Below are 16,015 nucleotides of genomic sequence, written 5' to 3' on the forward strand. Positions count from 1 at the left end.
TACGAGGATGCGCGGTTTCAGAAGTTAAAAATAATATTAGTTATTTTTTATTTGTTAAGATAAAAACACCTGGATATTGTATTTTGTATAGAGTGTTGTTTAGACATCTAAATGTTTTAAGAATATGTTCGTTTTGAGTTTCAAAACTCAATTTCTCATACGGTCTCTCATAAGTTTTTCTTTTATTATTAATTTTATTTTTCTTTTTTTCTCTTCACTCATTACTCAAAAAACCTATCTCAAAACTTAATTGACTAAATTATTAGATTTTAAAATTTTAAAATTTTAAAATTTTGTTGATCATAATTAAATCCCACATTTACGACATTCTGGTTCCATTCTTGAGCACCCCTGTGAATCAAAACCAATTCTCGTTTTGTCGGAAGCTAAAACATGTTACGTACACGCCTCATAGCACTCACACATCACATGTTTTTGGAGGGCGAGCCAACTTCCACCTTTTTTATGCAGGAAGAAATAAAAAATCTTCTTACCGAAGTGTTGTAAACAAGTGTTTACACACTTAATCGTGATAGTACTTTTAAACTGTCAAGATCTTGATGAAACTTTTCCGGAAAGAGTTAATTATAATCGGTCATAATTAAAAACGAATCACAGCCATTGATTACGCGAATAGACAGCTGAAATTGATTGGTGCTATAAACAGGTTATTTACAACACCTCCGTAAATAAGTGGGTGTTCCGGTTTCTCCGAAAATAAATTTTTAAAAAAGAAGGCAATTTCAAGCTTAAAAATCATGTGTTTACGCAAATAATTTTTCTACCAATATGGATATCATTTGATAGATCTGCAATTCGACAAGTCATTCTTGGGAGGCAACCACCATTGCCGAACTGTCACGCACCCAAAAGCTAGCTCTCTCACTCCATTTGCATGCTTGCCAGGCCCTTTGATCCGCTAGCTTTCTCTTCCCTTCCATTTCCACTTCTTTTGCCACTGGGTCCTCTAAAAAAACCTGCTTCCTATATAATTAAGCCCAGACCCCTCCCTTAGAGAGAGAGAGAGAGAGAGAGAGAGAGAGAGGAACAGAGATGGAAAGCCAGAACAGAGATGCATTGGCGACGGAGGCTCCTCTTGCGCCTGTTACTAGGCAGCGCAAGGTTCAGACTGATTTGGAGACTAAGCTTCCTAAGCCTTGTAACTCTCTCTCTCTCTCTCTCTCTCTCTCTCTCTCTCTCTCTCTCTCTTCCTGTGCCAATTTAAGTACTCCTATTTTGTGAGTGCATGTATCTGTTTGTGGCATTTCATCGGTCAATATGATGCATTTTTTTGGTCACGGTGATATTGGGCTTCTCTTGGGTGAACTCTTTTTTATCTTTTCAAAAGAGCGATTGAGCATATCAGAGTACGTTTGATTTGGAAGAAGATTATGATGGTAACTGTCAAAATGAGAAAGAAAAAAAAAATGAAGTGAAAGGAAAGGAAAGAAAAGAAAGTGTAAAGAAAATAAATGTTCTTCCATGCATACGAGGAAGCAATAAATATAGGAGTATTTGGTTACTAAGAGCATCTATTTACAGTGGAATAATCAAAACCAAAATGTTATTAAAATTAGCAATGTTTGATAAGAAAATTCTTCACATTAGAATAACTAAACCTAGCAACCTCTTAGTAACTCATCAAATTTTGACATTTGAATAATTAAAACTAGCAACCTTTACTCGGATGAGGATTGGGTTCCTTGGGACTCAGACTCTCTCGCGTGTGCACATCAAGATCGCTTCGTTCCTTCACAGTTGCATAGGAAAGCAAAGCAATACCCCCGGTTGCAACAAATTTTCTCTCTCAATCAAGTACGTAATCATTACACAAAAACCTTCTCTCTCTTCCCTTTTTTCTCTTTTTCAACAATGTTTTTAAAAACTAATTTTAAAAAACTATGTATTTTTCAGAATTTTTTTTCTGTTTTTTCAAAAACTTTTTTTTACAAAGAATTGTTTTTTCAAAATTTTTAAAAAGTGTAAGTAAATAAAGTGTGTTTTTAAAAAACTGTTTTTGAAATTTCAAAACTCTTTTACACAAAACTCTTTTTAAAATACTATTTTTTTGGTAAACAGATTTTGAGATTTTAAAACTGTTTTTTACACAAAATCTATTTTTAAAAAACTGTATTTATAGTTTTTAAAATTTCAAAACTGTCTGTGTCAATACATTTCTTTCAAAATTTCTCAAAACTGTATTTACAGTTTTTTAAGTAAACAAAGTGTGTTTTTTGAAAAATTATTTTTTGTTTCGAGTTTTTTTTAATACAACTGTTTTGTTTTTCTTCAAAAACTATTTAATAAACTATTTTTTTTTCAAAAAATATGCATGAAATGAAGGAAAAAAGTTTGGAGAGCCCATTGGTTTTGATTATGAGCAAAAAAAATCAATGTGGGAATTGACATTGTTAACTTTAGTGACCTTTAAATGGATAATCAAAATCTGATATGTTTTGATTATTCACATTTGCTTATTCTACTGTGGATACTCTAACTATCCCTTAACATGCAATTGCATGGATCATGATAGGAAAGGAAAAATTATGAGCATAAGGAAGCAATGTTTTAAAAGTCGCTAAGAGCTAGTTGGGCGTTCGGCCACCTTCGAGCTTCAAGGCCTAGTAATTGGCCCATAGCAATTAGTAATCAGCGCATAGCAATTAGTCTGATCTAGTTGGATAGGCTCTGCCAGCGATTAATCGCTGATTAATTTATATTTTTAGAACAATGATAGGAAGTGTTATAAGAGGTGGTAACTTTCACCACCAAAAAAATATCATTTTTTAAAGCAAGAAATTGAAAGCTATGTAACCAAGCTTAAATGGATTGTACAAGACACTTTCTAAGCACTTTATACTATTTTCATGCTGATTAAATACCAGTCTCTTTCTTGCATTTTCTATAATTTTTATTCTTATCAAATGGACCCTTAGGGTCTTCACGCATTGGAAGCATGTGATGTAGCGAATGTGTGTGAATGGTTTGACTAATCTAGTAAGAAATGCTAGTTTAGGGTCCAAATATGTTTGCCCAAAAAAGCCCACAGTTTTGGTTGTCCAAAATAATACTAGTGGTTATTTTGGTAACAACAAAACACAAAAGGGGGCTAAAATTTGGATTTCATGAGAAGTAGACATATACCATATATGTGTTTCGGAATCTAGGCAATGGGCAATTTGCAACAGAAGTTCTTCTTTCTTGTTTCCCTCCTCCTTTCCTTCGATCTCTAAATTGGAAATTTTTCATTAGGGCCACACGTGCGTTTTAAATAAACCCTGTTAGGTATTATATCGGCTGTTACCCAATGGGATTTTAGACCTTTGATAATGTCATTTCCTTATTTATCATCCGATACTGTGCAATATTGGCCGATAAATGGCTAAATTTCCCAATACTGCGATTGGCCACACTGACAAGTGACTAACACATTAGAGCTAATTTACCATAGTTGATGTGCTATATATGGCCTATGCAAAGCGAAAAAGATAGCCTATTGGAGTCAATGGCTTGATGAAAGCAGGGACATTTGGCCAGATTGTGTTGGGTCGTGACCCGACCCTCAAATCCGCACCCCAAGCACAAGCACGCAAACAACCAAGCACAAACATGAGAGATTCGAGGAAAAACTCTGTAATTGTATTATTCACAAATCAAATACAATTTACATGAAAAAACCTCACCGGCACGCCACAAACCGGCTGCCATCACTCCTCCCTCCCTCACTCCGGTGGCTCTCGATCTGACAGTCTCTCTGGGCATCTCCGAGGAGCCCTGCCCCCCTCGTTGGGGGAGCTCTCACGCTCACACTCTCTCTGCCTCCTCTCTCTGTCTCTCAGCACACACCCACGCAACCTTTGGCAGTCCAAACATGAAAGGGGAGAAAAGCCAAGGGTTTTAATCCCCTACACTCACACCCACATCACTTGGGTGTACCCCAACAGATTGTGGGATTGATAGAGGGGTTGATAAGTGTGATGCAATGAAAAGATGCAAATGCATAATGTTGATAGAGAGACTCTTTTGTTCTGGGCTTTGGTGATGGGGGTGATTTCTAGTGTGCATATGCAGAGGAGAGGCGGAGGCAGGGAGAGGGTTGCAGTCTTGATAATTGCTTCGTCGTCTACTCGAAATGAATAAGATCACCCCAAACGTAGGGCTAATACGTCGTAAGAAGCATAATTATCCGGAAGACCGAGTATCGTACCCAAAGGGAATATCCAAATAGCTTGCGTTGATTTGTAGATGTAAGCGTCGCGGCTTTAAGACGGCCAACTTGTAGTGGTTTGAACAAAGAAAATAAATGCGATATTGAGTTTTAAACTATTTAAACTAAGCGGCTAGGTCTAGAGGATTCTAACACCCACAGCTCAAGTTAATTAGCTGTTCTCTTGAACTACTCAGTTTGAGATAGCGTCAACGATCTCTCAACCTAGAAGATTTGTCGTTAAAACCATTTTAAACTAGAAAAAGAGTTGAAACACCAAGCGAGTTCTAGTATTCATCTAGTAAACGCAAGAGATGACATAGCTCTAACCATCATGTGTGGCAACTGGCAAGTAGCACGCTCTTGCCTACACAAAAAAAAGAGGTGAACACCGGCAAGTTTTGATAGACAAACACGAACTCTCTTGATTTTTCAACTAAACATGAATATTTATTGAGAGACAAGCATAATCAACCCGAACCATGGAGTGCTATTCACCTCATGACCAAGCATAATTAACTACTCACTCATGTTAGAAATTGAAACAACAAAGCGAATTATGCAAAACATATTTAACCAACGGAATTCAAAATAAACTTGAGATTTATAGAGATCAAGAGTGCAGTTACAATTTTAATGAAGACAAAAAAAATATACTAAGATTATCTAAGGTATAGAGTGCAGAATTAAGCTAAGAACAAGTAAGAACAATGAAGAACAATAGCAAGAGTAAACAACAAGTAAAGTAAATCTATTCTAGATCTAGAAAAGGTATACTCGTTGACATTTGTAACATAAAGGTATATTTATGCACGCCCCACGTTCGCCCACAAAATATTTCAAAAATGCCCTACAAACCTGCTACGAAGGCCTTGGTATCGATACAAACAAATACCGAGCAGCTTTGATAACTTCTACTGAGCCGCCGTAGCAACTCGGTATTGATACAAGGAATTCTTGTATCGATACCCAATGTCTATGAGTCCACTGGAATCTGCTTGCAAACTGGTATCGATAAAATCAAAATGTGTATCGATACCACCTTCAAATAACCAGAACTTCAGCTCCTCAGCAGCTTTTACAGCATCTTCTTTTCATTTCCTAAACTTAAGTAAATACTACATTTTAAATATTTCTATTACCTTTTCTTTACTTTAATTTATTTAATGAAAATAAGGAAGTACTCCCCATTTGGAAACAAGGGCATTACCAGAAAATTGAGATTTCAATCCAATCAAAATGTCGACCCCCAGCTTTTAATGTAAAACAGAAAATTGCACGTTTTTCTCTAGACGTAATGGCTCAAAACATGAACTTGCTCTTCGAATAAAACCTTGCAAATTTGAAGTTGCTCTTAGAAAAATCCAAGGATCAATTACTGCCATTTTTTTATCTTGAAAATCGATACTTTTTCAGAAAATCATTTTTTCATACTTAGATTTTAAGGGGCCGACAGGATCTTCCTTAGTTCCTTGGGTACTTGGACGCACTCGGGCCATCCATGGCATTAAAAACACGCCTTATTCAATGATTTACTTGAAAACATTAAAAACTTACCTTAAGTGCAATATCAAAGAAAACACCGACTTTATAAACTTAAATGCGATAAAACGAAGGACTTTAAGCACCAAGAATATGCATTATTGGGAGCTTATCAATAATACCTTGGTTTGTAGGTAGGCTGTGCCGATTGGGATGTACCGGATTGATGCAAGTGGCAAGATTGAATCGATCGACATCAGACTCTAGTTATCTTCAGTTATGGAGTGTTTATTTGCAGAAATCAAGCCAAATAGAGAGTTGACCCCCAACCAAGGAATCCAAAAATTGTAACAATGACTTAATTGTTTAGGGACTAGGATTTCTTGGTTTTGGCAGGGAGACTTGCAAGAGTTCTTCGGGATGCTTTTCAGTCTTCCTCAAGGCACCCTTCTTGGTGCCTTCTTTTTACTGTTGTCAAGCTCTTTGACCTCTTCTCTCAAAAAACAAAAGAAAAAAAGGGTTGCACGACGGAAACTCTTATTTCCATTTACTAACTCCTCAAACCCCTCTAAAGAAAGATGGCAATGGTGATTTGGAGACTTCATAAATTGTTGAATTGAATCCATAACTAACCAAAAGTAAAACAAGAAGCTTTTATGTACCTTTATATGAGTTTTGTACACAATATGGTACGGGAAAGAAGTTTAGCGATCGGATACTTAACTACTATATATCAAGCAATGAAGTTAACCAGGCACAATGCTTTTGTAACTAACATAACTTGATATCTTTATTGCACAAATAGAATCCATATCTGACCCCTCAATGTTTTTCCTTTTTGAAGGAAATTGCTCCATCTGCATGTTCCTATCTCCATTTCTCCTAGAATAACCTTTAAGTATGATAAAGGATTTTGACATTAATAATGAGGCTCCAAAAATCTCTTGCTTTATGCTCACTCATCTATATGAACTCAGATATGGCCAGAGCATTGGCTGCTCCTGATACAGAGCATCCATACGGAACACCAGGCCGTTTGCATCATGGATTGAGTGTTTTGCAGCAACATGTAGCCTTCTTCGACATGGACAACAATGGGATTGTTTATCCTTGGGAGACTTATACGGGTAATTTTCATACTATCATTTGATATTGGAAATTCAATTTCTCCAGGAAAACACACTAAAGAGGAAAAAAAACGAAACACAAAAATCAACTTTGTTCTTTCTATTGTCGTTTTAAACAGTGGCCATTAGTGGTAAGTTGACATAGGACAAGTGCCTCATAGGTCACAAGTTCGAATTCGATTGAGCACTTCGTATTCAATTCCCTTATGGCCATCAAGAATATGCTTTGCAATTAAAAGAAGTGCAGGTGGGAGGAAAGATCACATGTCACACAAGTGTTCTCAACTCTTGTATCTATAGGTGTATTATGCATAAAAATGTAAATGTTGGTTGTTCAAGGTTATGAAAGATATCTTATTTCATGGTTGAGCATTGATATTTTCCTTGACACCGATGGTACGTACTGATATAACTAGAAAGATGCATGTGATTCTACAGGCTTCTACTCATAGCTTAGTAACTGTTTCCATATGAAGCAACCTAGATATAAGATCATTGTTTAATTGTGGTGCTTAATATGTATCGAGTCGATGCAATAGAATTCAAAACCTGTCTTCACTTTTACCCTTTTGTTCTGTAGTTTTTTCGTTCCTTAGCTTACTTCTTTTTGTTGAGTTCCATGAAAAACATTCATAAGGCTTGAACGAGTCTTTTGCATTGCACAACTACATCATACCTCATCAGTTATAGCAATGCACTGTGTCAGGATACAAAAATTTTGGAAACATTCCATGTCCAGTGCTTGTACATAACCTTCGGTGAATCTATTTCACAGAACAAAAATGATACTATAAAGCTTTCAACAAATGGCGTTGCGCCTGTTAAAATTGGATACTCATTCTTGCAAACAGCCAGAACTTTGATTTTTTATTTTTCTGATAATCCGGAACGGATCACACCATTGCAACCTTAGGTCGAGTGGCCACTCCGTAAACCGGAGCCTCCTTCCCCAACTATTTACACAAGCTTTCGCTTACGGGTGGGGTGGTTGAAAGAATTTTCAGATTATTGAATGGAATATGCAAAATGTGTATCACTCTTCTTGTTCACTTATTTTCGTTTCTGTTTTAATTTTTGCTCACAGGATTATGTGCAATTGGTTTCAACAAAGTTGTATCTCTTATATTTGCCGTCGCTGCCAATGGAGCTTTGAGTTACCGTACTCTTCCTGTAAGTTAAATACTCTCTCGTATAAAAGTTATGAGGTTCAGAACCAGTGTTGATACAGAAACCAAAACAATCCCATGATTGCATTTGTGTGGCCGTCAAAACATGGCTAAAATGGTTGTTATATACGTAAATTTAAGAACGAAAAGCATAGGTCAAGTTCAAACCGGACCATTGTCAGCGGTGGATTTAGTACAAGACCAGTGGGGGCTGGCTCCAACTCACGTCAGAAACTCCTCTAGTGTATTCTTTAATTATTTATGTTTTAGGTTTGATTTTGACAAACTTTTCGCAAACAAAAATCTAATATTTTTATGGTTCGATTCCACCAATTTATAATACTTTGAATACCTTCTTTATCAATATTAAATAAATTTTGATACGGTTTAAAATTAGTGTGATGTGAGGATTTTTTTCAATGCAATGTATGTTTTAACATGTTGAGGGTAAAATTGTCATATCTTTTGATGAATTTGGTTAGAAAGTAGTCTAGATAAGCTTTTCAACGGTTCAAACCACGTCCAAATCGGAGTTTGATAGTGTCTGTGGCAAGACCGCAAAGCTTGGTCGTTTGTGAACATTAGAGCATGCGCCCGGGGCGCAATGTAATGCGCCTGTGGCACATAGAATTGCGCCTTAGGCGCATAAAAAGTTCACAATATGTCAAACTTCGCAGACTTGTCCCAAACACTCCTGAACTCCGATTTGTGTGTGGTTTGAACCGTTGAAAAACTTGTCAAATCTACTTTATAACCCGAGTATTTTGGATCCTAATTTATTTGAACATCATAAGATATGACCATTTTACCCTCACTTGGTCGAAAAATAAATCATTTCGGTAAAACACTCACATCTCCCTCATTTCAAATCGGATAAAGACATATTATATATTGATAAAGAGGGTTTTAAAAGTACTAGGAGATGGTGAAATCCCACCATAAAAATAATAAATTTAGTTTATGAAAATGGGATTGAAAGCAGGCCACTACAAAGATCATTGGAATACTACAACCCCTCCACTGCGGCACCGCCAACACTATCACCCTAAAACCATCCCTCCACCATCGTCAGTTCACCACTACCACTAACGCTACCACTCTACCATGACCGTTGCCACTCATGCAAGCTCCTCTAGTGTATTTATGTTGTAGGGTAAAGGTGTGATGGCAAACTCCTCAATGGCATGCAAACTCCTCTAGTGTATTTATGTTGTAGGGTTAAGGTATGATGGCAAACTCCTCATGCATGCAAGCTCCTCTAGTCTATTGACTCTATTTATGTTGTAGGGTAAAGGTGTGATGGCAAACTCCCCAATGACATGCGAACTCCTCTAGTGTATTTTTGTTGTAGGGTTAAGCCGTTAAGGTGTGATGTCAAACTCCTCATGCAATGGTCGTGGTAGAGTGGTAGCGTTGGTGGTAGTGGTGGTGAAGTGATGGTGGTGTAGATGGTGAAGTGGTGGTGGTGGAGGGATGGTTTTAGGGTGATAGTGATCGTGGTGGAGGGGTAATACCGTGGCCTGATTTCTACCCCCTTCCCATAAACTAAAGTTTAGTATTTTTATGTTTGGATTCCACTATCTTCTACTATTTTGAAAACCCTCTTAATCGATATGTAATATGTCTTTACCTGATTTAAACTAAGGTAGATGTAAGCGTTGAATCGAAATGATTTGTTTTTCGACCACCTGAGGGCAAAATGGTCATATTTTTTGATGTACAAATAAATTAGGATCCAAACTACTTGGGCTAGAAAGTAGATTCAATAAGCTTTTTAACGGTTTAAACCACTCACAAATTATTGGAGTTTGGAAGTGTTCGGGACAAGCCTGAGAAGTTTGACATATTGTGCACTTTTTATGCACCTTAGGTGCAATTCAATGCGCCCCAGGCGCATCCTCTAACAAACGACCAAACTTTGCGGTCTTGCCATACACTCCCGAACTCCAATTTGAACGTGGTTTGAACAGTTGAAAAACTTGTTTAGACTACTTTTTAACCAAAATAGTTTGGATCCAAAATTATTTATACATCAAAATATATGACGATTTTATCCTTGACATGTTGAAACATAAACTACATTGAAAATATCATCGCATCACAATAATTTAAAACCGGATCAGAATCTATTTTACATCGATAAAGAGGATATTCAAAGTACTACAAGTTGGTGGAATTGAACCATAGAAATATTAGATTTTTGTTTACGAAAAGTTTGTCATAAATATTGAAAGAGAACACTAGAGGAGTATTAATTATTCTCTCTTTTTTGTGTGCTTATTTAAATTCTAGCTACGCCACTGAGTGTTGTAATACTCTCTCTCTCACGCGTGCACTGAGAGAGCTCCAAGTGATTTTAATCTGAAGGCACTCAAAATCGTACAGATGTATATAGATTGCCTCTGATGTCTGATGTAAAGATTGCATAAGATGGATACAGATGTATGCTTTTATAATTTTTGACAACGCTCCTGCAAAGTTTGCATCTTGATGCTTGTCCTGCTTCATTTGGATAGTTGCTTTTAGGTGTTATTTTTTCCGAGGAAACTTAATTTATCTATCTACTATTCCTCTCTTCTGCGTTTTACGAATTTGAGTTCTGTGTGAAAAAAACAAAGGTGGAAAGTTGGTTCTATCGTAGGCGCTAACAGATGCATATTTGGCGATAAATCGTGATTTCCGAGAGTCTCATTAATATTTTTGTTTTTAATCCTTAGATTGGTTTCACCTATTCTTTCCAATATCAACATTTTCAGAAAATAGTTTATTTATCTTATAGCTTGTGGCACTGCTTCTTGTTGGCTTTTTCTTGTGGTTATTTTTAGGCATTTAACTTCAAATAGGCTTTTTGAAGTAATTAGGACTGAATGTAAACACGGTTCTTCGATCAATTGTTCAGAAAGTTCCAAACAATCAACGAGTTGATCATATCCTTCTATGAACCGGACCCCCACTATATGGATCAAGTTGAGATAATCAGTGGTCATCCCGAGTCTAGATAGAGATAGTGGTAACCCTGAGTCCTCAAAAACCTGATCCTACTCCAATCTTATAGAATTCAAGCATCATAAGGTTAAAAGACAGATGAAGAAACTTGGACTCAGAATGATATGCCCAACATACGTAGCCAACACCAAATAACGCCTTTTCTGGTGCTATTTTACCCTTGTTTTAGGCCTCACACTTTCTTGCAGGGATGGATACCTTCTCCTTTTCTCCCAATATACATTGCCAACATTCATAGAGCCAAGCATGGAAGTGACTCTGGAACTTACGACACAGAAGGAAGGTAAGCACAATACACAACGATGGGAATGGAATGATCCTTCCATTCTAACTAGAACACCTTCTGTTGTGACAGAGATTCTACAAAAGCCACAGCCCCATAATTCTTGATTTGGGTTTTTATTTTAAAATTCTACTTTAGCGACCATTTTACAGTAGAAATCCAACATCTACTTTTTGTTAAAATAAGCAGATATATGCGGGTGAACTTTGGAAACATCTTTAGCAAGTTTGCTCGATTGAGGCATATAATTCCTGTATCCCAGCCACATAATTCTTGAGACGTTTTCAGTATAAAAATTTCTGTTTGTAAACAGTTTTCCTCTAGAAATCTGACATCTTTCCTACCCAAAAAATATGCAGGTTTATGCCAGTGAATTTTGAGAACATATTTAGCAAGTATGCTCGAACCGTGCCCAACAAACTCACACCTGGAGAACTCTGGGGCATGACGGAAGGCAACCGAGTGGCGTTTGGCTTTTTTGGCTGGTTTGTTTGTGCTTTTCCACTCCCGGAAACTCTGTTTCCATTTTCAGATGTTCTGCTTTGGAATCCTGAGCTTTCTGTGTTTTTTTAATTATTATTATTATTATTATGAAGGATTGTGAATAAGGTGGAGTGGGGACTTCTGTACTTTCTCGCTAGGGATGAGGAAGGTTACCTTTCGAAAGAGGCGATAAGGCGCTGCTTTGATGGGAGTTTGTTCGAATACTGCGCCCAAATGCACATGGGAGCTGAGGGGAAGATGGGCTGAATCACCATTGGCTTCCATGGTGTTTATGAAAAATATGAAGGCTTAAGTAGTTCTCTAGTAATCTAAAAGGTGAAAACTTTGCTACGTGCTAACTTTGTTGTGGCCGAATATATGTACGTTTGACACGGTCCTTTGAATCAAAGCATCAAGAAAATAAAAAACTGATTACCTGGTTCTTGTATGTCTTTTACAAACGGGATGTGTAGCTGTCGCAACCCAATCGCCTCGGGTACATTTGCTCTACTTGTACCAAATGATTACCCTAGGATTTCAACCCGAAGGAAAGCTAAGAGAAACATTCGCGTAAATTCTCTTGGGGTGAGCTCTTGCTAGCTGCTGCTTTTTCTTTGGAAAATGACCTACAAACAGAAACTTCATCCTATTCCATGGAAAAAAATATCCAACGGGCAACAATGCTAGCAAGCATGGAAAATGCGTTTCGAGTCGTCGCCAGATGTGCTTGATAAAGTATACATCCAAGCATGGAAGGATGAAAGAGTAAGTAGAAGGACAGTCACCTAACCACCAGGGTTGCTCGTAGTTAGACTCACCAATATACTCTTACCTGCGTGTAGGGAGTGAAAACGAGTTGAGCTGAGCCGAATCGAGCTTTGTGTTGTTCAAGCTCGGCTCGTTTATTAAATAAGCCTAAAACTTGAGCTAGATTTATTCATTAAGCCAGCGGAGCCTATTTCAAGCTTAGCTGAGCTTCCGTTGAGCTCAGCTCATTTACAACAAGAATCCTAAACTTGAGCTCCATCTCAAATCGATTACTAAATGAGTAGAGCCAAGTGGAGCCCTTTGCTTCACCCTAAACTTGAGCTCCATCTCAAATCGATTACTAAACAAGCAAGTTGGTTCGTTTGCTGCTACTGGTAAAACTACTACCGATGTTTGTTTTCGTTTTTTGATGTTATACAATCTTCATGTTGATTGAGTCCATACACGGTTAGTAGATAAATCCATTGAACCAGATATACCAAATTACCAAGAAAGGAAGGATGAACTAGTAAAGTTGAAAACAAGTTGTAGAGACCCTATTTTGGGCTGCCCGGGTCAGTTTCCTTATGATCTTTTGATTCCCCAATGATGATTATGGTCAAGAACACCCCGAGGCTAGCGGTGTGTTTGAGCTTTGAGCGTCCTGAACCTCACTCAAAACATTTGCCAAGCCCTGCCTAGATCCTTCAAGCTAGAACCAAAAGGCCTCAACAAAACCGTACTTGCTTACGCTAGTACTTCCCTGGCGTACGCTGGTCGACTGCCACATGTCAGTCATCGACGGTTGACTCAATTAACACCGGCGCACGCATGTCAATGTTCAGCGTACGCCAGTCAAAAGCCGGTCAATAATCACTATTCAACCATGTGCTCGGGACTTTGGTGGCCACCCTGACGTAGGCTACAGTTCCTCTGATGATTATACTCTGCAGAGACGTTCCCCTCTCTCTCCTACATCCCCCATCACCTAGTCCCATGCATTTAATGCGTGGGAGGCTCTCTTCCTAACCTAACCAGCCCTTAACCCAACTGACCAGCCCTCTCCTCAGTCCACTCCTGGCCTATAAATACCCCCCCTTGCATTTATATGCAAGGGGTTCACAAGGTTAAGACCCTCTCTTTCCTTTTTCTTGCACTCTTTCTTCTCCCATTAGTTGAAAGAGAAAGCCAACCCTCTTCCATACACTCATCACACCCTCATACCCATCATCCATCCTTCAAACTACAAGTTCAAAGCTCAAACCTTCCATCAAAGGCCAATAAAAAGGTATACCACATTTTGTTCTGTGTCCTGTTCTGACCCCTGAGGGGTGCTAGCAGGGTCAAGGCTGGTAATTAATACCAGTCTTAGCCTCAAAGCTAGCAAAGATTCAATGATCGTGCGTGATGATAAGTGGCGCGCGCCAGTAAGCACAAGCCGTACGCCAGTTATGGCTGTACGTGCACCACTGGCGTGGGGATCACGGATCGTCCTATTCTTGTTTTATTTTCATTTTATCACCTTTTATGCATGTTAAGAATTAGTTTATTGCTTTTTGTATTTTAGAACTGCGAAGCTGCTTTCCTGTTATTCTTATTTTAAAGGCCTCTGGGATCCTCTGGTCATGTTCCAGAACCCAGATGATGCAAAGCCAAGCACTGGACAAATGATGTAACTGGCGTACGATCTCTGATGATCGGCGTACGACAGTTAGATCGAAGTTCAGTGGCTGGCCCTTGCATGGCAGCTAAGCCCTGACCTCTATTTGTTCCCCCACACTGTTTATGGGGTGTACTGTCTATTCTTCTGCTTTAAATTGTCTCTGCTGTCTGTAACTATATTTTACCCTGCCATTTTGACTGCGTGGTTTGTCCTGGGTGTGTACTGGTCCTTCCAGAGCCCAGAGGGTTGAGAAATAGGAGCTGTGAGTTTAGATTTACCGGCGCACGCCAGTATAGCGGTGGCGCACGCAAGTAGTTTCTGCATGCAGGGGCTTGGCCAGTGCATACAGCTTCCTCTTGCGTGCCTCATTCCGGGACAGTGTGCTCCAGTTCATTTAAAATCCTCACAGGTGTTTGTTCTCAATCTATTATATCTGTCTAGATCAAGCATCCATCTCATTGTCTCATGAATGCAACTTATTACAGTTTTAACCCCCTCTAACTGCTCCCCGCCCTAACTGGCTAAAAAATGATTAATGAGAGAAAAATGCAAACGTTTTATAAAATGCCCGAGTAGAGACCGATCTCCGGATTGGGCGATAGGGGTGCCATAAAACCCTTCCCCTCTCGTAACCTGGCTCCCGAACCTCAGATATCGAAGGTGACGACGGACCAGTCTACAAGCCTTTTTCAAATCAAACAACGTAACAAACGTTTCAAGTTCGGTTCCTTGGGTGCACACCGCAAAATCCGAGTGGCGACTCTGAATTGTAAGCGTCGCCGCGCTTTTCCACAAAAAGGGCGCGCCCGATTTTATAAACAGAATTTTCCGGGGCGCGTGCCCACACAAGTCCCTGGTTACCAAGGTCATCAAACCATGCGGAGCAACTTTCAATGAAAGCAAAATCTAAACCGTGCTTGGGTGGCTCAGATTTCATTTCGGTCAAACAGGTCTCAGCTGTCCATCCGTGCGTCGCCGAGATGAAATCTGAACCGTCCATTGCCGAAATTAGACGGTCCAGATGGGGACAACAAGGTCCCCGGGTTCCTACAAAAAGAACTCAGGGACATGTGAGTCCCTATGTTCCTTGCAAATCCTAATCCTCCTTCTAAATCAGGTTATCAAATGTGTCCAAAATCTAATTCCAGAATTATCATCGCTTTCCTTTCAAATCAAAACCAAGGCTATTAAACGAACCAAATACCTAGTCTCATCCTATTCCGGATTATAATCTCTAATGAAAAATATAGTTCCAACAGCAAAAGCAACACATGCTCAGTCACTTTTGGTTGTTTGTTTATAAATTTGAGCCAAGCGTGAGCATATGGGTATTTTGTTTGGTTTGGCAGGCTCATGAACATGTGGTCATTCTGTAAATATTGCAAAGATATGGTTATATCAACAAATATCCAAAAGATATGAGGTGTGACCTTCCATTCTTTACATCATTAGTACGTGTTTCCTGTATTCTTGCGTACCAAATTGAAAATTTTCTTCTGTGAGATTTGAAAATTTAAGGGTTCATAAATCCTATAAATTTTTTTATTTTTTTGGATAACGGACATGTCCAGATCCGCTTATGCCCACCACGGCTAATTCTCGGAAGACACTTAACACAACAACCCGCCATGGCCTCCCATTTAAATCATGATTTGTTTCAAGTGAAAATCGAACTCTGCCATATTAGAGGCATAAGTTTGCCCTTATCACTAGGGTAACCTGGATGGATAATCTAATAATCCTATAAAATCTTCCATAGAGCAATTTCACGAATTCAGTGTGAAAAAGACGAAAATTGCTTGTTTATTGTTGAAAAGTTGCCGTAGAAGGCTGAAATGCTTTTTTGTTTCA

The 16,015-nt window shown here is 38.6% G+C and overlaps 1 protein-coding gene across 3 annotated transcripts; it reads left to right on the forward strand.

The window, feature by feature from the left end:
* The first annotated feature begins 955 nt into the window (after positions 1–955).
* On the forward strand, positions 956–12,196 carry LOC131316694 (peroxygenase-like). 3 transcript variants are annotated; one of them, XM_058346129.1, is made up of 6 exons: positions 959–1,159; positions 6,667–6,816; positions 7,901–7,986; positions 11,177–11,271; positions 11,631–11,756; positions 11,913–12,196. In XM_058346129.1, exons 1-6 carry the CDS (start codon positions 1,054–1,056, stop codon positions 12,019–12,021), a joined length of 672 nt encoding a protein of 223 aa, XP_058202112.1. In that variant the 5' UTR covers positions 959–1,053; the 3' UTR covers positions 12,022–12,196. The 3 variants fall into 3 exon arrangements, with proteins under 3 accessions (XP_058202113.1, XP_058202112.1, XP_058202111.1); XM_058346128.1 differs by having other exon boundaries at positions 966–1,159; positions 11,868–12,196; XM_058346130.1 differs by lacking the exon at positions 11,631–11,756 and having other exon boundaries at positions 956–1,159; positions 11,868–12,196.
* Positions 12,197–16,015: the final 3,819 nt, after the last annotated feature.

The sequence above is a fragment of the Rhododendron vialii genome, chromosome 2a (assembly GCF_030253575.1).
Source record: "Rhododendron vialii isolate Sample 1 chromosome 2a, ASM3025357v1".
Lineage (NCBI taxonomy): Eukaryota > Viridiplantae > Streptophyta > Magnoliopsida > Ericales > Ericaceae > Rhododendron > Rhododendron vialii.